This window comes from Balaenoptera acutorostrata, chromosome 16, assembly GCF_949987535.1.
Source record: "Balaenoptera acutorostrata chromosome 16, mBalAcu1.1, whole genome shotgun sequence".
Classification (NCBI taxonomy): Eukaryota; Metazoa; Chordata; class Mammalia; order Artiodactyla; family Balaenopteridae; genus Balaenoptera; species Balaenoptera acutorostrata.
Window position 1 is genome coordinate 8,258,595 of NC_080079.1, and position 27,253 is coordinate 8,285,847.

The following is a 27,253-nucleotide window of genomic DNA, read 5'->3' on the forward strand; positions in this document are numbered from 1 at the left end:
GAGTCTTAGGGCTGCCAGGACCTTAAAATCATTTAGTCCGCCCCTCCCCCCCCTGCCCCGACCAGTACCCCTACACCAGAGATAAGAGGCTCCAGTATGGTCCAGGAGTTCCCCACCCAGGATGGCCAGTCCCGCTCAGACAGCTCTGAGAGAGCATCCTTCCTGTTTTGAGCCCAAGTCTGTCTTTTGGGAGCATCGACACTTCAGACCCATTTCCTCCCTACGCAGACCATGTCTAATCCTTCTAAATGGGAGAGCCTGCCAGATATTGAAGACGGTGGCCACGGCCCTGTGTCTTATTTTCCTTTGAGCTAAATGCCTCTTGTTACGGGTTTAATTAATTAATTACACCCTCGCCCACAAAGATGTATGTGAACGTGACCTTGTTTGGAAATAGGGTCTTTGCTGACGGACTCAGGTTAAGATGAGGTCACACTGGATGAGGGTGGGCCCTAATCCAAGAGCTGGTGTCCTTATGAGAAGAGAACATTTGGACACCGAGACCTGCAGACACAGGGGGGACACGTGTGAGGACGCAGGCAGAGGTTGGAGTGATTCTGCCAGAAGCCGAGGCTGTCCGGGGAGGCCGGCAGCCCCAGCAGTGGGACACAGGCCCAGAACAGGTTCTCCCCAGAAGCCCCAGAGCGAACCGGCCCTGCTGACACCTGGACTTCAGACTTCTGGCTTTCAGAACTGTGAGAGAATAAATTCCTGCTGTAATAAGCCACAAGTTTGTGGTAGTGTTACAGCAGCCCTAGGACACTAATACCCCTCAGTTCCTTCCTTGGATGGCATACATTCCTGGCCTCGTAGCCTTGCTGATGATGACAATTTTAAAAATACCTGTAATCTCCCACCCAGATAGTCATTATTTTTATTTTGCTTAGTTTCTTCCAAAGTACTTATCTTTGTAGATAAGTGTAGTGTGTGTGTGTGTGTGTGTGTGTGTGTGTGTATGCGCGCGCGCGTGTGGTGTGCAGCTGTGTGAATATGCAGTCTTACATCTTGCTTCTTTCATTTCCAATTGTCGATTTACCTCCTTGTCCCCCTCGTGGCGTCTCCGAATGGCCCCTGGGCACCACAGTCATCTGGCCAGAGAGCTGGATGGCCCTTGCTCCGTCTCCACCCCTGCAGCCCTCCCGTGTCGCACCGTGGGGCCTGTCTCGATGCTGCACGCGGTTCCTCTCTGCCCTCTGCATCTCCTCCAGCCTCGGGGAATCCATCCGCTCTGCTGATGAGGCAGCCCTGACCTCGGAGCAGCTCGCCACGTCCTACCTGCTAGTTCCCATACCTCGGGAGGCAGGAATTTGGCCCTTCTGCTCAGGGCGTGGGCTGGTCCCCCTCGGCTTGAGAACACTTGACACAAACCAGCCATGCTCTTGTGTGGACATGATTGCATAACCGTCAGCCTTGAAAGGCCTGGTGACTAAGTGACCCCACGCTGCCCACGAGGTGTTTTCACAGCTGCTCTGCCATGCTCCCCCCCCCCGCCCCCGGGCCGCCCCTGCTGCAGTTCACAAGGCCAGAACATTCTCTCTCGGGGGTGCTCGCTGCTCGCCCAGTGTCTTCCTGTCACATCTCCCGGTTCCTCCTTCTGTGGGAGGTCACACTGCCTTGACTCCAGAGGGCCAAGAGGGTGAAACTTCAGCCTCTGTCACTCCCTGGGCACAGAGGTGGGAGCCTTGGGGATGGGGCGCTCACAGGCGTGGCCGTGGTCGTTACCGTCTGCGGTTCAGCCTGGGTGGGGAGGGAGGGCGAAGTGTGGCACTGAAGAGGAAAGGAGCTCCTAGTCGGGGGTCCAGAAAGGCCGTTCTGGAGGAGCTGAGGCCAGGCGGGGTTTTGAGGGCTGAATAAGAGTTTGCCAAGTGAACAGAGTAGCAAGGTGGTCAAGGGGAAGGAGTGTTCTGAGTAGGTAGAATGGAGAGCACAAAGGGAAGGACCGTGTGTTCTCTTGGAGAGCGGGGCCAGCTTCCCTGAGTGTGTCCCTTTCTCCCCGCAGTCCTGATTCCACCTCTGAGGACACACACACCATAAAGGTGAGATTTTAATAGGTAGGGTCCTCATGCTGCCTGGGTTCAGACACTGAGTGGGGAGCTGGACCTGCCTGACTCTTCTCAGACCCCAGCCCGAAGTCCCCCTTTTAGAAGGCTCTCGGGCCCAAGATCGCATCCTCTTGTTTCCTTTTTTTTTTTTTAAGGAACAAATACTCTATTTATACCAGGAACTGAAGGTTCTTACCTTCCTGGTGCTCACTTAACAGAAAGAGTTCATCAGTTAAAATGTTCACTGATTCCCAATCACATGCTGGGCACCGTGCTTGGTGCTGAGCAGACATGTGTAGGTGCCTGTCCTCCAGGAGCTGCACTTTGTCAGGAAAGCGAGACATTGACTCTCATGATGCATGTGATGGTACCAAGGAGAAGGGCAGGTTGCCATGGTGACAGCCTCATCAGGAAGCTGACCCAGTCGTGGGGTTGCCTACTGTATTTGTCATCTATTGCTGCATAACAAATCACCCAGAAACTTGGCTGCTTAAAACAACACACTTACTATCTCACACTATCTTCTGTGGGTCAGAACCTGGCACAGCTTTCCTGGATCCTCTACTTCAGGGTCTCTCCCAAGGTTGCAGTCAACGTGTCATCAGGGCAGGGCCTCATCCGAAAGCTTGACTGGGTAAGGATCTGCTCTCAAGCTCATGTGGTTGTTAGCAGAATTCAGTTCCTCAAGAGCTGTTGGAAGGAGGGCCACCGTTCTTTACTGGCTGTCGGCTAGAGGCTGCCCTCAGTACCTTGCCACTGGGCCTCACCAACATCAGAGGTTGCTTGCTCCATCAGAGCCAGCAAAGGAGAGAGCTGCTACCAAGTTGGAAGCCTTCATCTTTGGTAATCTGAGCACGAGAGTGACAGCCCATCACCTTTGCCACGTTCTCTTGATGAGAAGCAAGTCACGAAGTCCAGGCCATAGTCAAGGGGAGGAGATTACAAGGAGTGAATACCAAGAAGTGAGGCTCTTGGGGACCATCTTAGAAGAGTGGCTAAGACTCCACAATCCCAATGCAGGGGCCCCGGGTTCGATCCCTGGTCAGGGAATTAGATCCCACGTGCCGCAATTAAAAGATCCTGCATGCTGCAACTGAGACCTGGCACAGCCAAATAAATAAATAAATAAATAAATAAATAAATAAATAAATAATTTTTTTTAAAAAGGAAGTTACCTCGCATACCTCCTTTGCCCATGCTGCTCTCTGTTCCTCCAGGAAAGCACACCCTTACAGCCGGAAGAAGAGCAAGTACCAGTGTAGCACCATGTGTAAGCGGCAGGGCCCGCACACACATAGGGGAGTTTGTGTGCATGTGTGTATTTTCTGTGTGGGTTACCGACAGTAGCAGCTGTTCTATTGCTTTTTAAACATTTATAAAAGTATGTAACAATAGGAATTTCTTCTTTTTTGAACCCCGTGCCTCATGGCCTGTCTGAAATGACTGGCTTATTTCCCATCCCAACCAGAAAGGATGATAAATTCTGGGTGGTTAGGTCACTCTTGAAGAAACAAACACTTGGGACCCAAGTTCCTATTAGTCTAACTGGGTCTTGTGCCGTTAGCCACTTCAGCCATTCCGTGACCTTGCACTTCTGCAAGTGGGAGATTCCCTGAGTTGCTTGCTGCCAGTGGGATTGGACCAAATTGTTCTTTCCTTCTACAGATAGGCTCGGAGAGGAGTGGGGAGAAACCTTTATTTCTAGTTTTAGATTGACATTTAGCCTTTATTTCTATAATTGATCAAAGGCAGAGGGTTTGAAAATGTTGGAATTGTAAGCAAAATCCAATCAATCACTTTAAAGTTTCCAGAGGAGGTTGTAAACAGCAAGTCCACTTATTTTTCCGGAGGGGAAGAGAGAATAGTGGAAAGCGGATGGGATGGTTCTTAGGGCCAAAAGGGCCAGCCAAGAATTCCTGTTGCAAGTTTCTCTATGTTAGAGATAACGACACTTTAAAATTCAAGTTAATTAATTTTAATTAACTAGCTAAATCGGCCCAGTTAATTAAAAAGAAGCCACCGATTACAAGCAGGATTTTCCTTCATTTAGTTCAGAGCTTAAGTGGAAAAGACTTCTTTTCAACAGTGCTCACACTGGCATCCTGTCTCTTCATTTGTGAGACGGTTGATAGAGGTTGACTCTTAATGCAGAGGTGGTTATCTCCGATGTAGTTCATTCAAAAGGCGTTTGGAGAGTGGTCCTGCGCCATCGGTCATGGACTTTACCGTCTCTGTATCTTGGTCTTAATTCTGGGTGTAGTCTTACCACAATGCACGGAAATGACCACCTCAGGAGCCTTTGGTTTTCATGGTTAATGAAGATAAGTCAGAAGGGAAGGAGAACTCAGCTCCATTAAGAGTAGAACTTGATTTTGACCCAAATGTTTTGAGCCTTGGAACCTAAGGAGTTTTTTTTTCTTCCTCTGCTTTTATAAACTGATTTCTTCTAACAACTCACTGGGCTGGTTAAAGAATTATTCTACTTATGGTGATAAACTAGGAATGGAAGGAATGAGGCTCTAAATGAAATGCATCCATTTATGTACCGTTGGTCATTCAAACAGAGACTAATGAGTGGGGATGAACCTTTGGACTAGAACCTTGAACCTTTCATGAATTTCACTCCATCTCCAGAGTGGCTGGTGGGATGTGTGGGTGGTGAACAAGGACCCAGGATCATTGTGGTAGAGAGACAGCCTCAGGGACCAGATGGTCTGTATTTGAACCCCAGCTCTGCCACTCACTGGCTGTGTGACCTTGGGCAAGTTACTCAACCTCTCTGTGCCTCATTTCCTCATCGGTGAAATGGGGGAAAATAGTCCTACCTCTAGAGTTGTGAGAATTAAATGACTTAATATGTGTAGTGTGTTTAAACAGTGCTGGGCAAATGGTAAATATTATATAATTATTAGCTATTATTGTTAGGCCACATTAGTGGCAAATAATAACAATAACCAAATTGAGCACTTATGTACTCATGAGACATTTATTGAGCACCCTTGGTATGCTAGATGCACTGCATAGATTGGAGAGCAAAGGCCTTCCTGTCTGCCCTCCTGGAGTCTTCATCCAGTGGAGGGGTGGGAACCTAGCATTAATTGATCACTTACTCCACCCTGGCTCTGTGCTAAGCCCTTTTCGGGCATCGCCTCCTTTGAACTTTGCAAGCAGGTGAGAGGGCTGTCATGATGCGTCGCAGGTGAGGTGTGTGGGCTCAGTGGGGTTAAGTCACCTATCCACCGTCACCTGGTTAATAAGTGGCCAGACTGGGATTCAGTCCTATGTCAGTCTAACCGAGGATCCAAGCTTTCCACCTCCATCGTAGGTCAGTTAGTGGGATGCAGACTCTGAGACAGCATTTTGTGTGCAGGAGGTTTATGAGTGCTTTCGGGACGACCCCTGTGAGGGGCGACAGGGCAGGACTGGCAGAGGGAGGGGTCACAACAGAGGTCTCAGCCAACCCCATGGGGAGCTGTGCAGCTGAGATGGCCCTTTCGCGAGGCATCTCCCACCCACCAGCCATTGGCTGTGTCTGACCCGGGGAGGTTTAATCTCGGGTGGGGCAGGTCTTTTCAGTGAAGGGACTGAACCGTGAGCCATGAGCAGGATGGCTCCCCACTTTTGCAAAGTTCTATGAGCAGTAAGGAGGCCAGCCTGTGTAGGTACCTAAGCCTGGACTCCGCTCATTCACTTATCTCCATATCAGTGACATCAGGATGCTGACCCAGGGCAATAACCAGGTCTCGTAGGCGGGAGCTGAGCCGGATTGAAGCTTCTGAATTGCTGTGGACCTCTGACTCCAGACGAGAATCTCTGTTGTGACTCAGCAGGTGCCGAAAACCTTCTCCAAACAGCCTGATTTCTCCAGGTCTCTGGAAGCACCCATTTAGTGCCAGAGACAAGTTCTCAGGCAGAAGAGGAGCTCTGGCACTCCAAGGCCATGAGATGTTTTCTCTATAACAGATTTGCACGAGGATTAAAAAGCAGGCTGTTCCTTAGCACCGACAGATTGATTTTTAGTGTAAACTATCTCAAAGGGAGATTAGGAGAGCTCCCCTGTGGGCAAGAGATGGAGTTGCGGAGTGCAGGGGCGTTGGAGTATAAAGGTCGTGACAACAGCCACAGATCAATTTCCGGTCCCCCCCCCCCCCCACCCAGTTCCTGCTCTCTTCCCTTTTCCCGCTTTAAGACCTTGGAGGATTAGGGATCCTAAGGCAGCGGTCTTGAGGAAGACTGTTGCGGAGCGTCCTAAGCTGCTTGTTAATTTCCTGGTGAATTCAGACATTTTGCTTCTCAGAAGCTGCCTGTCTGGGTGTCACTGACACACCTTTGTATGGGCCCTAAAAGTGGTGTGAGGTCACTTTGATAGAGCTGCGCTGTGAGCCGCCCAGGGCAGGGAGGGGGAGCTGGCCGGGCCCGGACTGGGGCCACTCACCCTGTTCTCTGAAAGCCGTTCAGGAGTGACCGCCTGGGGAGGGACCACATCTTGTTGGTGGTGGGAGAAAAACCATCGTGCTGAAAACTCCTGTGTGTGGAACGCTGTTTGTTTTTTGGGGAAGTGTTTACAAAGTCATTGGCAGACCTGAGTATTCCCACATGGATGGTTTGCAGAGGGAGGTTCTGTGTGCTGGGGAGCACTGGGAAGAAGAGCCCGCTGTCCTCAGTCTGCAGAGATTGGAAGGTGATGCGGGCACGGAGCACTGACTCTGAGCCGCCAGGTGGAGTTCAGGGACCTCTGCTACCCAGAGTGCGGGGCTGATGAGTGAAGGCGGCCAATGTCACGGCCCGGCCAGCCTGGGGAGTGGTGACCATCGCTCTGCAATGAGGTCCGCCACCTGGGGATCTAGGTCTGGCTTCGCTGCTGCCTTGCCCAGGGGTACCCCATCCATCCTCTGTGCGCCTGCCTCTCCTCACCTGTAGAGACACCTGGTATCGGGATCACGGGCGCATCAAGTGAAAGTGCTTTGTGAGCCATACCGGGCTCGTAGGTAGAGAGGATGTTGGCATTGCCTCCATCTGTGGATGTTCACCAAGGCCCCGTGATTGGATGCTCAGGGAGAAACGGGGTGGGGGGGACCCAGAATCCGTCTCGTGCTCAAGGGGAGCAGAAGACCTGGCCCAGGCAGCCTCCATGAACCGGAAGCTTTGCATCCCTTTGGACCTTTTTAGGCCCAAACCTGTATGTTCTTCTCTGGCAGAAAATGAGCTTCATCAGTGTCATCCCCAGGCACAGCCTGGGTGACTCTAGACATTTCCTCCAAATAAGCTGCTCTGGCCAGTCCTGCTTCACTGTTCCTCATGATGAGATATGTTCACGGTGTGTGATTCAGTGGACGAAAGGGCCTCCTTCCCAGCTACATTAAAGGGTGCTTTTTCCTGTAGGATAAATAAATGTAATCATTATTGATGACACCGTATCGGAGGTCGGGAAGTGATCGGTCAGTGATTTGGATATGGATGCCAGCAAATGGAGAGTAATGTCGGGCTACTCCGGCTGTCATTTTGGTAACCACGTGTATGTGACCCTCCACAGCCGCGGAATCCTGTGCTCTCACGGGGGGGTGGATTAGAAGATGTGAGTGAGCCCACGCTGCGGGGCTGCTGGTGATGAATTGTGACCTTTCACACGTATGTGGCTGGCCGGCAGGTGCTCCAGGAGCACGGGGAGGCTGGGGCGAGCGTGGCCTGGGGTGAGCCCATCCAGCAGCCGTGGCCGCCCCCAGCCGTCCACAGCTTCAGCATCTGCCCCGGGTCTTTCCTCCAAGCACAGCTCCCTGAGGCGGCCGAGGGGTGAGCGGAAGCCAGGAGAGGTGGCAAAGCTCCAGGCCTCCGACGGCCTGCACTTGGCTGGGCGGACCTGACCCTGAGGCTCGAGCTTCTGTGGGCCTCATGGGCTGGGGGATCCGAGCGACTTCTGACCCAGGCCCTCTGGGGACTGACAGGTGAAAGCCATCAGTCCCTTTGGGGTGATGAAAATGTTCTGGAATTAGGTGATGCTGGTGTTTGCACAAGTTTGTGCATTTACTAAAAATTACTACATCGTTCACTTTAAAAGGGTGAATTTTACAGTGTGTGGATTATCTCTCAATTTAAACGTGGTATGAACAAAAATATCACAAAAGCAGGAGAAACCGCAGCAGGGGGTGGTCTCACTGAACAAGTAACGCACGAGCTGGAACCTGCAGGGGCCCCACCTTGAGGGAAGGCCGATCGATATGTACCTTGTCCTCTCAGAGCCAAACGGGTAAAATCGAATGAGCTATTTGCAGTGACCAATGAATAGTAGCTTATCCAAGTGATGAAAGATCAGGAAGTGAGGACGGAAATTGTGATAGGTACCTGAACCTCTGTTCGTCGTTGCTGTGATTTCTAGATGCCCAGTGCGGTGCTCCGTGAACGCATTTGCTTTTCCTGGTCGCGCAAGTGCAGCTTCTCCTGTTCATCCTGAACGTTTGCTGCTCTATTACACGTGTAACTGCTTTTCAGTCTCCTGTAACTTATTGAGTAGTTCCGTAACAGAACTGACTCTTGCTTCCAAATCACTCTGCACCTAAAACAATAAAATCTTAAAAACAAACAAAACCCCCAGAGCATCAGCTGGCTAGTGCCCCACTCAAGTCAGCTGCTGATTTGGCTACATCCCTAAACTATGAGGCTGGGCCAGGTCCTGTTGGGTCAGTGGGCTTTGGGGTCAGGCAGGCCTGGGTTGGTTTGGGGCCAGCCCTGAGGCTTCCTGGGCCGCATGACCTTAGGAAGCTCTGTAAGACTGGTAACGGCAGTGCACATCTCAAAGGCTGGTCATGAACAGGGAAGGAGAATACACACGCAGTGCCGAGCACAGGGCCGGGGGAGGGCAGCCCTCAGTAGCCACGAGCAGGCATGCGGCGGGTGGACACCAAGAGGATTCTGGGAGCTGAACCTGTACAGCACTCCAGTGAGCCTGGCTGGAGGAGGGGCCCACGGAGTAGCGGTTGCCCCTGTTTTCCGGATGATCCATACACCCGTCTCTGCTCACCTGGGCTCAGAGCAGTGCCCTGTCGCTGTTGGGTGAATTCAGCTGTGACCTTGGGGTAACCACCAAGATTTTACATGTTGAGACCTGCGAGCTCACTGATGGCCACTCCTCTGTTCCCTTGGGATGAGACGCGATCCCTTCCAGAGGCAGCAGGTGGAGGGAGGCCCTGCCACACCCACTCCCCTTCCCAGCAGCGCTGGGGTCCCGGGACCTCTGCCCTGCACAGAAAAGGCGCCTCACCCCCCGAGAGCAGGCCTACCGTCCCAGGGCCACCCCGGCGGCCTTCAGAATAAGCGCAGCACAGAGCCTGGAATGTCTTTGGACTTATATTTGGAATTGCTGTTGGAAACAGTTCTGGCCACATATAACACCCATCTGTTTGGGAGGGTTTGAGAGTCAGAAAATGAGGTGGTTCTGCAGGACGGGGGTTGGCAGCACCAAAACTCAGGGCTGGGGGCGGGGATCAGGGTCAGCTGGCCCTCACCCAGCCAGGGAGCTCTCACCCCCTCCAGCCTTGACTTTTGCCGCCGGGGCCGCTCCTGTCATGCTGGACGGGATCAAACCAGCCTTTCTTCCTGACCCTTCTACCTAGGGTCAGTCCTTCAGGAGTCTGGGACATGTCTTCTCCCAGCTCTGAATACGCTTTTAGCTGTTGAAGCCGGCACCCTTCTTGCGGAGTCCTGCTTCTCCAGATGGAACGGCCCCTTGCCCCTTACTGTTTGTCAGCCAGCACTGAAGGCAAGTGTCCTTTGGGGCTGGGACCTGCCAGGGTGGAGGAGAGCAACACCCCCCCCCACATTCTCAATGCCGTACCTTTATTAACGTATCCCGAAGTTGCATCAGTGCCCCTGCAGTTTTTTTTTTTTTTTTTTTTTTTTTTTTAAATTTTTATTTATTTGTATTTTATTTTTGGCTGTGTTGGGTCTTTGTTTCTGTGAGAGGGCTTTCTCTAGTTGTGGCAAGCGGGGGCCACTCTTCATCGCGATGCGCGGGCCTCTCATTATCGCGGCCTCTCTTGTTGCAGAGCACAAGCTCCAGATGCGCAGGCTCAGTAGTTGTGGCTCACGGGCCCAGTTGCTCCGCGGCATGTGGGATCTTCCCAGACCAGGGCTCGAACCCGTGTCCCCTGCATTGGCAGGCAGATTCTCAACCGCTGCGCCACCAGGGAAGCCCCGCCCCTGCAGTTTTGTGAGGATTCATTATATACTTATGTCAACCAAACCCCTTGTGTATTTTCCAGGTTGTCCTCTTTCCCCTACTTCATCGTTGTACAGTTGGTTTTAAAGACTCAAATGTGGACATTTAGGCTTATTTCTTTACATTTCCACTTGTCACATGAGTGTGCCTGTAACCGAAAGTGGGGGTCCGGCTGCTCGCCGCTCAAAAGCCAATAAAGAGGCCAGGTTGGTGGAAGGGAAAGTTGCTTTATTTTGGATGCCGGCAACCAGTGGGGTGGGGGAGGGCGGACGCCTGTCTAAAGGCCGACTCCCCCCTCCCCGACAATCAGGGGGCAAGAGCTTTTATAGACGGAGGGAGGGGGCTGCATGCAGAAACAGCACAGCCAGCTCTGACAGTCATCTTGAAAATTGGTCATCGGTGGTCTGACCAGTGTCATCTCGATTGTTTTAGGTACAGTTAATCTTCAGTTCCAGGGTCGGTTTGTTCCCATTTTCCCGAGGCCAGTTCTCGGAATTGTGGCAGCTTCTGTCGTGGCTACAGTCTTGTCATCATGTAATTCACTTCCTCCACCTGGTGAGGGTTTCAGTATCTATAAGACAGCTCGCAGGATACGGCTCAGAATATGATCTATAGCCCTCGAGGAGGAACTAAAGGTCCTTGACTTTGCTTTATGACTAAACTGGTATTATTTAGTCTGTTGGACTGTTTTCCTTTGTTTCTGCATCTTCTCACTTCTCTGATTAAACTTATTCTTCGGCTACAGTTTTTACGCAGACCAAAGGCAGGCGGAGGGCACGGGGGGCAAGGACCTTAGGATGCCCCTCCGTTTCACGCCTACTCTAGCGTTTCGAGGTCCGTTTGGATACTTATTCATGATATATTTGCTGTCCTTCTCAACGTTTTCTGAATGGTTTTAACCCATCCAAGTGGCTTGCACTAATCCAAGGTCATTATCTGACTCTTTTTCTCTAGTTGTGGGGAAATCATAGTATTGTTTATTGAAGACATTCTTACGAAGCACCAGCCTGATTCTTCAGGAGGACCCAATAGTGCCCCCCGGGAAAGTAAGGGTCCTGTTCTGCTTTTCCTCCTTCATATTTCTCTGTGGAAGAGCTGGCCACATGGCCATCGTCCTCCTGTACACACAGGTCACTCTTCTAGGGTCTCAGGGTGGGAGAGAGGGCTGGCAAAAATGACTCCTCAGGAATCTGGGTTTAGAATCTGGACTAGTTTCCTAGGAGATCTTGTAACAAATTATCACAAATTTAGTGTCTTAAAACAAAAGGAACTTATTCTCTCACGGCTCTGGAGGGCAGAGGTCAAAATCAAGGTACTGGCAAGGTTAGTCCCTCCTGGAAGCTCTGAGGGAGAATCTATTCCATGGGTCCCCAGCTTCCTGTGGCTTCCGCAATCCTGGCATCCCTTGGCTTGTAGGTAACACTTCAGTGTCTGCCTCTGTCTTCACATGCCTTCGCCCCATGTGTCCCTGTCCAAGCCTCTTCTTATAGGGACACCAGTGCTTGGATTTAGGGCCCACCGTAAATCCAGGATGATCTCATCTAGAGGTCTTCAACATAATTAGGTCTGCAAAGACCCTATTTCCAAGTAAGATCCCATTTGCTGGTACTGGAGGTTAGGACTTGGGCATATCTTTTGGGAAATCTATAGAATCCAAATGGGAGAGGGGGAGGGGAGAGGTCCCTGCTCAAATAGGGCATGAAGGACTTGTTACAGACATGCATCTCAGCATGTGTGTGGGCTCTAGGAAGCCCACCACCCACCCTTTGGGCAGATCCAGAGTCCCTGGGGGACTGAGGGGCAGGGGAAATCTCCCCTCACCCTCCCGAGGAGGTGGGCCTGGCCATGAACCTGATTCACAAAAGGTGGGGTCCTGAGTTCATTTCACTGTACCCCAGACAGATGACAATCAGTATTCTCACCCCGGTGGGCCTGGGCTGGCCTGGTTGGACCATTGAACACGTCCCAGTTTGTCCCCTGGAATTACTTCTTGATCTCTAAAGAATTGTATGGAAAGATTCTTCATGAAGTTACTATTCTTCATGAAGTTACTATGTGTTTAAAATTCAGCCAGGTTTAGAGGCTCTTGTTTTATTTATGAGCCACACGCCTACAAGAAATGTTATTACCACAAAATAAACTCAGCATGGAAAGCTTGAGCCGAGGGTTGGGTTTTTAAGTGGCAGTTTACGTGATAGAATTACAATTCTACCAACGAATTTGGATAGCTGTGTGGGAGTCCTTGGTAAGAACTCTGGACTTGGACTTCCTATTAGGTACAGACTTTGATGACAGTTTGAGAGGCGTCTTTCTTGGGCAAAGTCGTAATATCGACAGCACTCATAGGAAATGTGTGAGCCAGAAGAAACCCCCATCAGACCCATTGCCACAAGGTGCCCAGTTGCGTACAGCTCAACTGCACTTTGAGGTCCATGCAAATCTGGTTTTGGCGTTTATCCATCAGCTTTTAGATTATACTGTGACCGACCCTGCAGTGACAGGTGCCGTGTTTCAGTCTTGATGGAGGTCCTGTTTTTGAAGGGGGAAAACAGCACAGCCAATGTGGGGAGACACTTGTAATGGGGGGACAAATGTAGTGTCATCTGGGTCCTGTATTTGGGTGAACATGGATCTGGGGAAGGATCTACTCACCTGAGCATCTCTAACGACTAGTCTTGAAGCAAGTCCTTTTGGAGGTTTGGCTGACCAGGCTGAGATGTACGAACACTTTCCAGTGTGTGTTTGGATTCTAGGCAATCTGTGGGCAGATCCCAAACATCTCAAGACCTCTCAGAGGTGTCTTCTGTGGACACTGGCAGTGGATGATTTCTAAAGGGCCGTGTAGAAGGCACTGTGCCAAACGCCAGAGGGGAAGACAGTCTGGTCCCTGAGAAGCGCTGCTCTTGTTAGGAAATCTTTGGAAACGCCTACAGCTGTAGCGAGAGGTGAGGGGTGCTGGAGAAGGAGTGTTTGCGGCTAACCTGTGCTCCAAAGGCGCTGCCTTCTCTGCAGGGGTGAGGTTGGCTGAGTGCCACGGACGGCAGCCCTGGGTGCAATCAGCGGTGCACATCTACAATCCCCAGACCTGTGGGTACCTAATACGATTTGCTGAATTTCCTTCACTGGAAAGAGGGAAGCTGGGTTGGAGAAGTTGGGGGAATAGAAAGTATGGAGCTGAGAAAGAGAGAAACGTGACACCACAGAGCAGGGAGCCAGTCTGAATCAGCCTGGTTTCTGGGCAGCTGGGGGTTGAGTGTGAGTATAGGGTGTCAGGCAGAGCAGTGGGGGGCCCTAGGGGGTATGCATTGAAAAAGGCATAAGACAGAAACAAAGGGGTGATTTTTGAAAAGCAAAAAAAAGATAAAGACTTACCCTCTCTGCCTGCAGAAACAGAGGAGAGTGGCATGGACATATATACACTACCAAACGTAAAATAGATAGCTAGTGGGAAGCAGCCACATAGCACAGGGAGATCAGCTCGGTGGTTTGTGACCACCTAGAGGGGTGGGATAGGGAGGGTGGGAGGGAGGGAGATGCAAGAGGGAAGAGATATGGGAACATATGTATATGTATAACTGATTCACTTTGTTATAAAGCAGAAACTAACACACCATTGTAAAGCAATTATACTCCAATAAAGATGTTAAAAAAAAAAAGGCATAGAAAACTCACAACAGAACTCAGAAGTTCTGTTAATGTAAAAAATGACTGGGGAGTTCCCCAGTGGTCTAGTGGTTAGGATTCGGTGCTTTCACAGCCGTGGCCCGGGGTCAATCCCTGGTCAGGGAACTGACATCCGGCAGGTCATGTGGCGTGGCCCCCCCCCCCCAAAAAAAGAGAAAAAATTACTGGGTGACAATGGAATAAGGTTTATATTGGGCTGCTGTGTATGTACTGTCTTATCTACTTTTACGGATGTTCAAAATTCCCCCAAATTAAATAATTAGGGGAGTGCCGTAATAATAGATATATTAACTGATCCCATCCAATATGACCTGATACATCTATGTTTTTAAAAAATACAAAATATGCAGATATATATTTGAGTGTGCACTGAAAATTTCTGGAAGGATATATATAAGAAACTGATAACGAGGGTCACCCCTGGGATTTATATGGATTATCTTGTTTATACGTCACGAGGAAAGTACAATTAGTATTCCTGTTTTACAGACGAATTTAGTGCTAGACACCACCTCCCCCCTGTGACTTAGAGTACGGGAGAGAGAGCGGGCCTGGGGATCAAAAGTTGAGACCACAGGGGAAATTGGGGCCAAAAACTTTAAAACAAAGCTGTGCTCATTACAGTGTTGTAACTTGTTTTGTTTTACTTTTTGTTTATTTGATATAAGAAAAGAATTAAGAAAAGATTAAGAAAAGAATTATCCCATGGTGAATAGGGGAACGAGTAGGGGAACGAGATTGTGGTCAACTCCAAATACAAGGAAGAGTGGGAATTTATAGCCAAGGAGGATGGGAAGAGTGGGAATTTATAGCCAAGGAGGATGTGGGTCAGTGGATGGGAAGTTACTACGAAGAAACAGCAAGGGTAAGGGGGGGTTTTGGCTAAACCGACCTAGCAGGATTCTTGTTGAAATTGGGCGATACAGAGACCCACAAGGAAGTCTAAAACTCAAGGCCAAGTTGGGAAGAAGGTTCAGAGGAACCTGAGAACAGTTTGGTCGAAGAGAGACACTGTCTGCTCCTGCGTGAAAACACTGTTACATACGTGCGGCGGGGTTTGTGTGAACAGATCCGTGTGTGTGGACACACGTGTAGGCCTACAGGCCTCTGCCTGCGTACATGGGGGTATTTTTACACTGTGTTAAAAAATAGGTCCCTATCAACCTAGAAAGATACGTTTCGTAATTTTTGTTTTAACGTTCAGAGTCTGTGGTAAGGGCTGGGAATTTCACGCGGAATTGTGATATGGGGAGAGCGACAGCTGTGCCGTTATTACTGCCGCCGGCAGAGGAGAGAGGAACCGGAGGGGACGTAAAATTTTCACGGCCTCTCTCTGCTGTTGTACGATCTTTGTAATCTGGTGTTTCGAAGTTCACTGTTACTGTGAAAACAGCCGCGGCCTGAGGCGCCTAGAAAGAACCAAAAAAAGAAACCACAGAAACTACGGGTGGCTTGTCTGGGGCCAGTGTAGCCTTGTCTGGGGCCAGGAGAGCGGGTGGCTCTGGGAAGAGTGAGGGTGTCCAGGGTGGTAGGAAGTGGCTCTCTGCCGGGGGTTGGGGGGGGTTGAGGGGTGGGGGGGGGGGGGGAGGGCGGCGAGAGGAATGGTTGTGTTTTAATGAACCAAATGAGGTCATATAATCGCTTGTAGATTTCCATTATCACTCAAATGGCGAGATTTCACATTCCCGATGGTAAAAGATACCCATTTGTTTTATTCACAGGTTGTACTCAGACTATCTCTACTTTGCAAGTTCGAATAAATCTGCAGATGACTTCCATGAAAAAGTGACAGAAGCGCTGCAGCTGTTTGAAACTTGCATGCTGGGTTATTCACTGCGCGCCTGTGTCTACAACAACACTCTTAACAACGCCATGCCTGTGCGTACGCGGAGGGGCTGCTCGGCAGTTATTATGCGAGGGCATTGTGCATCGGGATTTTAGCATATAAACAGAGAAGCATTTTAATGTGCAAATGCCTCTCCCCGTGCCTTTGAGCGGTGGCTAATGCAAAACAAATATTCATGGATGTAAAAACTGTAAAAGCTGATGGACCCTTTCAGCTGGCTCCCTGCTTTCTCCCGCGCCGATCTCCCAGTTTCAATGCTCTCTCCTCTGCGAAAGAATGAGGGCGCATTTAGGAAGATTACTATTTAGTGAGGCTCCGAAAGCACACCCTGCAATTAGGATTGGCAGACCAACTCTCTGATTGTCTTGAGAGCGTTCTCTCCGATGCTGGATTGTTTTGTTGGTTTAAAAAAGTACCCACCAGTGACTTTCAGTGCTTCTCCGACAAGGTCTTAATGGAAAGATATTTTCCATTGATCCCTTTTCTCTTTGTTCTTGTTCGCCTTCAGGAATATAGCTGTACGTTTCTTGCCCGTTTTTTTTTTTTTTTTTTTTTTTAATGCAAAAGCAGCTGTTAATGGTGAATTCAGCACGGTTTAGCTAAGGGATGGTTTTCTGCTGCACAGCACCCGGGGTTGTCCTAAGTGCCTTTTCAGCAGGTTTGCCGCAGTGGGTAAGCCTTCAGCGAAGCTAATGTGTCACCTGCCCCGGAGGGTGGTTCACAGCCTTGCTCTGCTGAGCGTGCCATGTGGTGAGATCTGCTTGAGGTGGAGGCTTGGGACCCCCCAGGAGCGGTGGGGTTCAAAGTCAAGAGGGTTCACCCCCTCTTCCTCGTTATCTAGGCCATCTTATCCGGCAGCATGCACAGGGGCAATAGGTGGGATTCCAGGCTGTCCCGCTGGAATTTATAGTTTGGCAGGGAGGATACACACAAAGGATCAACACAGAATCTGGCTGGGGGTGTCGGGTAGAAGGAGTGGCCTTTGGAGCCAGAGGGTGGCGTGGGTTCAGTTCCCACTCGGGCAGCTGATGCTGGGCAGTTGTCTTAGCTTCTCTGAGACTCAGATGCTTCATCATAAAATGGGGTAATAGCGCTGCTTTACTAGGCTGTGGTAAGGGTTAGAGAGTGGTAGTTCATTCGCGTGTAGGGGGCGAGAAGATAATCCTTTCCCTCTACCCATCTCAGGTTCGTTGACCGGGGCCCTGTAAATTAGACTGACGGAAGATAAACCAGAGAAAAGTAAACAGAAGTTTATTAACACGTGCGTATGCACACATGCACATATATACACGGGAGCCCCGGTGATGAGTAACTCGGATGGGTGGTTAGAACTCGGGCTTATATAGCGTCTTAACAAGAGAACCATAAATTTGTAGAGAAGCGACAAGACAAAGGAAAAGGACTTCGACTTTCTAGGGTGGCAAATTGTGGGAAGGCAGATGTATGTGGGAGCCCGTGGTCAATAAGGGCTAGTTTTAGCAAGGTCTGTCATGTGGACTCCTTTGGTGCCGTCTCCAGGCTGATCAGGGTCTAGAGTTGTCCCCATTGATTAACTTCTGTCCTTCCTGCTAGAGAGAGGACGAGGGGCACCTTGCAGGGCATCATCTTGTTCAGTCCTCTCCGTTTCCCTGAAATCCAAGCCCATTTTACAGATGAGGACACAGAGGCTCACAGAGGTAACTCTCCCACCCAGAGTCACGTAGCTTGTGATGGGCAGGCTCAGGGTTTAATCCCAGGTCCCATGGCCTTTGATGAGACTCATGGCATTTCCACGGAACTTCCCTAGCTGGCTCCTAAAAAAGGAGGGTTTGAACCGGCAGGAGGCATGTGCTTTTTAATTCAATTCCATGTTTTGCTGAGGATGACGAGGCATCTCTGGTCAGAATGAGACCCCAGGGCAGGATCAGTGACAGGATGGCGGGGCCGTGATGTAATGCGGATCGCGGTGACCCTTCAGTCCCTGGAGAGCTCCTGCACAGTGGGAAGGGCCAGGCAGGCGAGAGCGGTCGGAAACCCTCCTCTTCGGGGTGAATCTTCATTTCTGGGATGAGAGAAGCGAATTTCCCTCCAGCTGTGAATCCCAGCTCAACCACAGTGCAGGGAGGCCCATCTTTTTCAAACGTACGTGGAGCGTGGCGCTACCCCGCTTGAGACCTTCCCTGCCTTCCTGTGGCCCCTGAGCGCACGAGCCCGCCCCACCCCCCTGTCCCCCTTCCCCAGGCCCCCTCCCCCACCTCCCTGTCCACTGCTGCTCTCCGGCCACGCTGTCTCCTGCTAGGTCCTCTCGCCTCAGAGCAGGGCTTTGCAAGGTGTGCTCCCTGGACCAAGAAAATCAGCCCCCCTGGGAACTTGTCAGAAATGCAAACTCTCAGGTCGAGCCTCAGACCCCAGAATCAGGAACTTTGGGGGTGAGCCCATCAGTGCAGTCTGTTTAACAGCCCTCCAGGTGGGTGTGTTGTGTGCTTGGCTAGGAGGAGCCTGGTTCCAGAGCCTTCCACACTCCCCTCCCCGGCACGTGCTTCTCCTGGTTTTCGCAGGACTCCGCATCCTTCAGGTCTTGCTTTAATCTGACCTTCTGTTCTCTCTCTCTCCATACTATTCGTTTCCCCACAGCATGTGTCACAACTGGCGATTATAGACAATTATTTCTTCACCATTTTAGCTCTGTCTCCACTAGATTACAAGCGCCACGTGGCCAGGGGCCACGTCTGTTACATAGCAACGTCTCTCCATTGCTTAGCAGGGTACCTGGCGTGCAGGATGCACTAGATTATTTGCAGAATGAATGAATGAATGATTGGGGAGTTTGTGAAACTAGTGGAGAGGCTGGGTAGAGAGTTCCAACCAAATCCCTAATGGGGACCAGAGAGGTTCGGCGTGTGCCTGCCAGGGGAGACCCTGCACTTGCTCCTCAGCTGTTTCCCAGCACGGGGGGCGGGGACAGGCCCCAAGCGCAAGTACCTGGCTTCAGGACCAGGCTCTGGAGGGTCTTCTCCGCTGACCCTGGGCAGGCAGGACCCCGCACTCCCTGGGCTTCGGTTGGTTTTTCCATCAAGAGCCGGCTGAAGCAGGTAACCTCAAAGGCTTCTCTCCGCTCTGGTGTTTTAAAATTTTAAATGTATCGGGCACTTCCCCTAAATAACCTTTTTATGTTCATTCCATTTTGATTCTCTGGCCGATACTGGGGAAGGGTGCGGAAAAGGTGTTGAGCGGGCCTGTCTTAGGTTTGTTAGTAGAGATGCTGCGCCCACAGGAAACTGTCACTCGAGGTGAGCGGCGCTTCCCTTAACTGGTAAGGGGGCTGGGGGTTGGAGTGAGCCAGAAGATGGAGTGTTCAGGGGGCCAGGGGAGGCTTCCCCACCTCTCTTCCCCTGCAGAGCCCCCAGGGTTGTTCCCTGCCTGCCCCCAACAGCCCCTCCGCTGCCGGACCAGCCCTCCTGGGAAGGAAGACTCAGCTGCTGGAGGCCTGGGCCAGTGGAGGGGGCTCTCCCCACGAAGACACAGACACGTTTCAGGGAAATACTGTCACCCGTGGACAGGTGCAGGGACTGCTGCAGCTACTTAAATCACCCTCATCCTGCCACAAACCCCCAGCTCCTTTCCTTCTAGAAGGTTCTGAGTAGCAAAGGCGGGTTCCCTGGAAGATATAAAGCTCATCAGGCTGGTCCTCCCTGGGAGGGGCCGGCCTGGGAGCCTGACACAGAACCGAAAAGCTCTCGATGACTTAACAAGGAGACGTTCTCATAGCGGGTTGTCTGTGTTGGAGGCGACTCGTGTATTTATTTCTGAGGCTGGCACGTGCTCATTTTCTCTTTAGCTCTGGCTCAGCTTGACATCTTTTCCTGAGCTGGAGTCTAAGGTAGTGACAACCTGAGGGCTGTAGGCAGCTAATGAATTTTGGAGACAGCTTCTCCCCTCTAATTGTTTTTCTTCCTCCACCGCCTCCCACACAATTAGAAAAACAATGAAATGGAGAGAGAGTAGCGAGAGATGAAACTAGTGTCTGTACCTATTTTGTCAGGCGTTTCACCGTCTTATTGTTGCCACCGCGTTCAGTGTGAGTGCCTGGGCGCAGGCCACTTGCGGCTGGGATGATGGAAGAGCCTGGTGCCCGCCCTGGAGGAGCTCAAGGTCGAGCTGGGAAGGAGAGGAAGTAGGATGTGAAAGTGTCGGCTGCGGGAACTGAGACTGGGTGCTGGGAGGGGGTGGGCCGGGAGTCCAGTCAGACCAAGGACTTGCCCCATGCGGAGAGCCAGGCGAGGCCAGGCATTGGCGTGGGAAGCTCACGCTCAGAGGCTAGAGGTGGCAGCGCAGTCGGGGCTGTGACAGTGCCAGGCAGGCGCTGATGTGGCCTGAACAGAGACGAGACGGGGGCAAATGAGAAGCAGTTGGGAAGACCACAGTGAGGCAGAGCCAGAGGCAGGACACGGAGCGGGGTCCCAGAGGACGCGGTGGGTAGGGGCAGGGGTGGGAGGGCTGGAGAAGGGGGGCCTCAGAGCAGAAGGGGAAGGGCCTCTTCTTTTTTGGAGCCTCGCCAAGAGTTTAGAGCCCACTTTGAAGTTAGAGGGGGCAGTCCCCAAGACCGCTCTTCCTTCTGACACCATGTGCAAGCTGGGTGGAGTCCCCCAAACCACTGTCGGGTTCAGTAATTCACGAGAAGGAATCACAGGACACGCTGATGGCTGTAACCCTCATTGCGGTTTACAGCGGGAAGCGACACAGACTAACATCCGCCAAGGGAGGAAGCACATGCGATGACGCACGCAGAGCGTGGCCAACCAGGGAAGCCCGCCCAAGCCTTTGGTGTCCCAAGCACTTCTTGAGGCTCCCTCACGTACGCCCTGCCTGACCGACCTTTACTGTCCAGCCCCTCCTGGAGGTCAGGCCGGTACTGCGTGGCCCAAAGCCCCCATCATAACCCACACTGTTAGACTGTCCAGTGGCCAGACCCCCCCCAGGCAAGCAAGATACTCTTACCAGGCAGGACATTCCAGGTGGCCTAGAGATCACCTTCCAGGAGCCGAGGACAAAGGCCAGACCTCTCTGTGGTCAGGTTAGTGCTTCACCGCACATGCTTGCAGTTTGGCATGAGAGAAGGCACAGGAGGAGGACGAGGACCCCGACGTGTAGGTGGGAAGGGATGGCTTCGTACAGCTCTGCTTACACTGGGGTGTGCTCACACACTCAAGGTCATGGGCGTCCGTGTGGCGCTGGGCACTTGGCTCTTCCCTCTCGGGGCTTGTCGCTGCCACTGTTTCTGACGGCTGTGGTGCGCTGGGCGTAGGAGCTGAGGCAGCCGGGATATGTGCAAAGAACATTCGCGCCATCGGTGGGTGTGACCTTGGCCTCTCCCTTCTCCCCGCTCCTCACTATGAAGTGGTGTGGAGCTACCTACAGGGTTGACCTGAGGATGACATGGGACCCTGAGGGTGGGAATCCTTTGTGCGGGGAGCACCAAACCCAGCATGGAGAAGCAAGAACACGTGGCATTTAAAATCCAACTTCTGAAGGCGGTTGTTCGCTGGGACGACTCTTCACTGTTGGTTTATAATGACGTGTGTAATGCGTTTGGAAAAGCACCTTCGGCGTCGGAGGAATTACCCCTGAACTAACGCCTGCCTTCTTCGGTCCTAGGTGAGGCTGCAGGTCGGGCTGTACGCCGTGTACCTTCTGGACTGGCTCACGGTCTTTAATAAAGAACAGTTCCTCATTCTCCGCCTGGAAGACCACGCCTCTAACGTCAAGTACACCATGCACAGGGTCTTCCAGTTTCTCAACCTCGGTATGAATGTCGCACTGGAGGCCTACGGAGCAGGGCGCGAGCTCCGAGGACACCGGCTCTGTGAGGCGCTCCCCGCGTCCCACGCAGACCCCTGAGCCAAGCAGGGTGGGCTGAGCCGGGAGGCCAGTTAGTACCTGTTTGTCAAGCACCACGTGCACACGGGGCCTTGCGCGTGGCGTGGGGAGCCGTCTCTGGGGAGGAAGAGGTGGGCTCCCGTCTGGGAGCGCCCTCACTGGAGGGAGGGGGGGAAGCCGAGGCTCGAATAACCGAGTCACTGGTAGAGTGACGTGGGGGAGGTTAGCGATCTCATGCTGGGTCCGTACACGTGACTTGGGGTCCCAGCCGCTGAAGCGATCCTGGAAGGGAGGGTGTGAGCTGCGCCTTGAGGATGGACAGGGTTTCTGGGCGTCTGGGACCGTCTTGCAGAGGCCTCAGGGCCTGGAGGAGGGGATGGACAGGTCCGTGCTTGTCTCAGCTTTGCTGGGAACCCCCGGAGGCAGAGCCATGTGGCTGGGTTTGGGCTCCTGGGCCTCTGGGGAGGGGAGCCTGCCCCCAGCCAGAGGAGACCGTCCCCCAGAGTCCCGAGTGGCACTTTGTGGCAGCAGGCCGAGTCGCTGGCCACGGTGACGGCTGGTAGAGGCGGGTACACGGGTGCAGAGCGCTTCCCCGTGGACGGCACCCAGGACCGCTGGCGAGGCTGGAGCAGACGGCACATTCCTCCCCAGATTCCCCCCGTGGCCCTGTCTCATGAGCTTGCCTGGGAATTTGGTTAATTGAACTTTTCCTGAAATCTGTTTGCCCGCCACTGGGACTCAGGACCCTTCTGTCATTTGATTTTCTTTTTCCTTTTCTTGGAGAGCTTGTAATGTGATGGAGTGTGATTACTTTTTCCTTTTAAGGCCTAGAACCATTTTTCTTTGATTTGGCCACCTGTAGACTCTGTCACATTCATGAGCTTGTTTTTAATCCCTGAGATGAACAGTAAGGCCAGTTCTGTTCCTTCCCTGTCACGTAACCCGAGGACACTGGGATGTAGTTTTTCTGTGCATGGGCTCAGGACTTCAGACTGATCCCGAGAGCCCGGGGCACAGAGGCCTGAGCAGTGGTCCTGGGGGTTAAGCCAGTGAGAGGCTTGCGGTCCCGAGGGCTGAGGGTGGAGGTGGCAGCCTCAGGGGGCAGCACCAGCTGGCCGGTTCCCGGCCTCTCCCCATGGATATGCCTGCTGCAGGTGGAGGTTCAGCCAGTGGGGGTCTCTGGGCACAGGTGGCCTCTCCCCTCCCCCCATGGCCACTTCACAGCACGACACGCAGGGTGAAATGTGGTCCCATCACGAGGCCCTTTGCATCGGCCTGAAGTAGAAGCAGCGGGGGCAGACTTCCAGTGGCTGGTGAGCGGGAGACGCTACGTGCAGGGACTGTGTGTGGCGGGTCACACAGTTACCCAAGGGCAGGCTGGCTTCCGTTTACGGGCAGTTGGAAATGAAACTGTGCCCCAGAGTCCCAGCCTTGCTTCCAAGGGTGGGGTAACACACCGGACCACAGAATCTCTGCCCTTTCACACTGGAATCTCCACCTTCCACCCTCAGCAACTCAGAAATGGATCCAGCCAAAGAATTTGAACCTCCAAACACATTCTTACGGGAAACTCCTGTCTCAACAGGAAGCACGGCTGGGATTTTTTTGAAGTTTCTTTTGCCTCCTGCCTCATAGGCTCTTTCCTTTGTGTTCCAGGGCCCCTAAGTGAGAAACAAGAGGCCTTGATGACCAAGAGCCCCGCCTCCAACGCGCGGCGTCCTGAGGACCGGAACCTGGGGCCCATGTGGCCGGTCACACAGAGGCTCCTGCGGGACTTCTACGGGCCTTTCAACGCCCGGCTGGCGCAGGTCCTCGCCGACGAGGCCTTCCTGTGGAAGAAGACGTGAGGCCGGGTTCCCGCTGCCGCCATGATTTCCATGCTTTGAAAATCTCTCTTGGTGGGGAACCCTTTCGCTCAGAGCCTGGAGAAAACCCCTCCCCAGGCCCACGTTTATGGAAACCAGTTCAGAATTTCCTTTGTGATGTTAAACAGCCCGGCGATGGACCCTTCACTGAGCCTCGGATGGAGGCTGTTGGAAATTCCACTTGGGAAAGGGTCCCCTTCTGCTCCGAGAGTGGCTGGGGTCCGGGGTGAGGCCGGCGGGCGCTAGGCTGGGTGCCGGGAGGGAAGCGTGGAGTCTGGGCTTTGACAGTTCTGGGTGGAGGTCCTGCCCCAGGGCTGGCCAGACGTACACTACACATTCAGCTTCGAAACCCTCTGTTTAGATCACTAACCTCATTTTGGCGGAGAATGGAGGCTCTCATTTTTTTTCCCCTTTTACCCCAAAGTCAGCCCTTCCGTCTCTTCAGATTTAAACCCTGTTAACTTCACTGTTGACGAGAAAAAAGATACAAGTCGATTTTTGGTAGCACTTTCGTGTCTCGGACCTCCTCCCCTTCTGTCCTTGTGGACTTCACTTATGTTTAACAGAAAACGAGCGCATTTAAAACAAACCACTTTCTACATTTCACTGGCTGGAGCTTTCTTTTCTGCCCCTTTAGATGTTTTCTCAAGGGTTTTTTCAGTTTCTAATTGGAATATAACTTCAGTTTAAAATCGGAAGGGAAATTGTTGCTGTTAATGCCAGACTGAGCACCTCGAAGGAACTGATGGAAAATCTGGGCATCTTGGCCCTCGCCGTGCATCTGAGGTCCTCAGAGAACTGCAGCCATTTGAGGTTTTTAGTTCTGGGTGCGACAGGCTCCGTTGCTCTGCCTTCCTCCCAAGTGAACTTGTTATCACATTCTCCGCCATGTGTGGCCAGAGGTCCTTCCTCACTCAACGAACTGCAGGATGCTTTTTTCTGATTCGGAAGCACAGCACATGAGCTATGCCTGGGCCGGACATGCTGTGCTGGGATTTGGAACAAGAATGCCGGGAGCTGTGTCCTTGACAGAACTTTCTGGGCCACTTGGCAGCCTGGTTTACTGTTGGATGGGCTGAAGGTCCTGCTGTTACTTGGAGGTGATGGGAAAGATTGAACACAGTCCTTGCACACAGCCCCAGGCGGGAGCCCAACCAAGCTTTGCACGTGGTTGTCAAGGGAAGCTTCTGCGAATCAGAGCTCTCCAAGTTGAGGTGCCGGATGCACACCAGTGAGAGAGTGCAAATGCCTACACGCCCATCCGCCACTCTTGGGAGTGAGGATTTGCTGAGTCGTCCAGCCCTAGTGCCGTTGGAGATGGGATGCTCGGCCCATTTGAAGGCGTATGGAGGGCTCTGAATGGCACGGCCGGGCAGTTTCTGCTGTGAAGGAGCCATGGGCCTGAACACCCGCTTTCGGGGACAGGCCCCCGTTTCTGTCCTGGTGGCACTTGGAGCAGCAGCCAGCAGGCAAACCTGGCCTGAGCACAAGGTGTCGTAGAGGACGTCGCTTGCACGTGCGTGTGTATTTATTTGCAGTGCAGGTGCGGTGTGCGTGGGGGGGTGTGTGTGCGTCTCTGAGTGGGTTCCCTTCAGTTTTGTTGCTGATCAGCTTTCTCTGCTCTGGACACACCCCTTCGTGGATTTCTTTCTCTTTCAGTTCGCTTGTCACTTTCAGCCCATATTTTTGCTCTTCGGCCCTGACTGTAATTACAAGAACTTTTCTTACGCACCTCTGTGCATGTGAACAACATGTAGCGTAATTCTGCTTCTTACAGAAGTATTACTGAACGTCTTATTTCCAATATTATTTGGTTTATTATACAAATCTTTTTATAGATGATCCCTTGGTGTCGATCAGCGCCGTGCAGACCCGGTGTCTCCCGGGGCCTTTCTCCAAAGGGCTGTCTGTCTGTTCCTTTGCTTTCCTCTGCTCTCTCTCACTCGAGGCCCCACTCTTGGTGACAGCACAGCTGCCCTTTCGAGCCGTGGTCCTCGAGCCTGTCATCCCAAACCAAAGCGAAATGGAGAATTTCTCACGACCCGGTCTGGAAGTTCCTTTGTGTCCCCAAAGCTGTGCATCGGGTTGTATTAAATTGTACTCCCTTAGTCGCGTAAGGTATGTTAATGAACCACTGTTATGCTGTACTTTTATTAATATTGAACATAATTAAATGTGGACCCCTGTGACTGGGACCCGGGGGTGCATGCCCTTCCTCATAAGCCGTCAGAGCTCTTGTGGGAGGTTTTCCGCCGTGTCCACTGTGCGTGAATGAACCACGGGGGTAGTTCTGTGTCTCACCTGCGTGTGATGTGCACCCGGTACGCACGGGACCTGCCGCACGTGGTGACGACGCGAGAGAGAAGAGCAGGCAGGTCAGACGTTACCAGGGACTCCCATGTGAGGCCAGCCAGGGGTGTGAGTCAGGGTGGCGAGGGCCAGCCCTACCCACAGACGGGCCTATCATCTTCAGACATTTAGATTTGATGGTTGGGTGACCGCAGGTCCTGCTGCCCCCAGCAGGCTGCTTCCCTCATTCCCGGGGCCTGCCTGGCCCCTGGGGGCTGCGAGTTTGAGACCCCTGGTGTCACTGGGTGCATGGCATTGTCACTGGACACTCAAGGCCCCCACGTGCAGCCAGGGCAAGCCTGAGAGATGAGGTCCTTTCAAGTTCGGGGCTCTGGAAGCCTGGGCCATCCTGGGGGCAGCGGGGAGCCTGGGTTGGTCCCCGAATTCTGGAAAGACTCACCCTGGGCGAGCGTCTCCCCAGCACTGCCCCCCAACGGTTGTGTGCTGGGGGAAGAGGGGCTGGCGAGTCCAGGCCTGGAAAGGAGGAGGACCCCAGCTCTTGATGGCAAAGCCAGGGACGGCTTCAGTCAGCAAGGAAGATGCTGTGCCCGTGAGGAGAAGCGGCCGGTGGGGGATGGGGGTCGGGACCGACGGGTGAGTCCGGAGGGCTGATGGCACAACTCCCTCCCCTGGGGCCTGTCCAAAACCCTGTCTGCTGCGGGACCACTTCCCGCCCCGACTCGGGAACCAGCTCTCAGGGAACATTCTGACGATCATCTCCGTGTTCGTGTAAACCTCCCCTCGGAATGACCTCTCCCCACGTGACTCCGTTTGGGAATTGAAGCAAAGGCCATGGGGCGGGGGGAGGAACTTGGGCCTCGTCCAGCAGTGAGAGGCCTCGTGTGGGGGCGGGTATTTTTCTGTTGCTCCAGAACCCTCACCCTGTGGGCAGATCCTGTTGAGACTCTAGGAAGACATCACTTTCCCAGAGCTTCACCTGGCAGGGCTGCCTGCAGAGCAGCCCGGGGAGCTATGTTAGGGTCCCGCGGCGGCTGCAGCAGGTTACACCAGACCGCGTGGCTTAAACTAACACCACAAGGCTATTACCTCACAGGTCTGGGGGTCAGAGATCCAAGCTCAGTCTCACGGGGCTCAAGTCAAGTTGTCGGTCGGCAGGACTGGTGCTTTCTGGAGGCTCTAGGGGAGAATCCGTTTCCTTGCCTTTTCCAGCTGCTAGAGGCCGCCTGCATTCCTTGGCTCGTGGCCCCTTCCTCCACCTTGAGACTCTCTCTGACACTGTTTCCGTCGTCTTGTCACCTCCTCTGCTTCTCCCCCTCTGGCCTCTTGCAAGGACCCTTGCGATGACTCTGGGTCCACAGGATGCTAACGCAGGATCATCTCCCCATCTCAAGAGCACATCTGCAAAGCCCCTTTTGCCAGAGAACGTAACACTTATAGG

The 27,253-nt window shown here is 52.7% G+C and overlaps 1 protein-coding gene across 4 annotated transcripts in view; it reads left to right on the forward strand.

Annotated features, from left to right (window-relative positions):
- CHST15 (carbohydrate sulfotransferase 15) overlaps positions 1–25,332 on the forward strand; it is an 83,604-nt gene extending 58,272 nt beyond the window's left edge. For all 4 annotated transcript variants that reach the window (XM_007173261.3, XM_057530743.1, XM_057530741.1 and 1 more), the window contains exons 6-8: positions 15,660–15,816; positions 21,419–21,566; positions 23,297–25,332. In XM_007173261.3, coding sequence (XP_007173323.2) covers positions 15,660–15,816; positions 21,419–21,566; positions 23,297–23,487 — 496 coding nt within the window. In that variant the 3' untranslated portion in view covers positions 23,488–25,332. The remainder of the gene's footprint in view (positions 1–15,659; positions 15,817–21,418; positions 21,567–23,296) is intronic.
- The last annotated feature ends 1,921 nt before the right edge of the window (positions 25,333–27,253 follow it).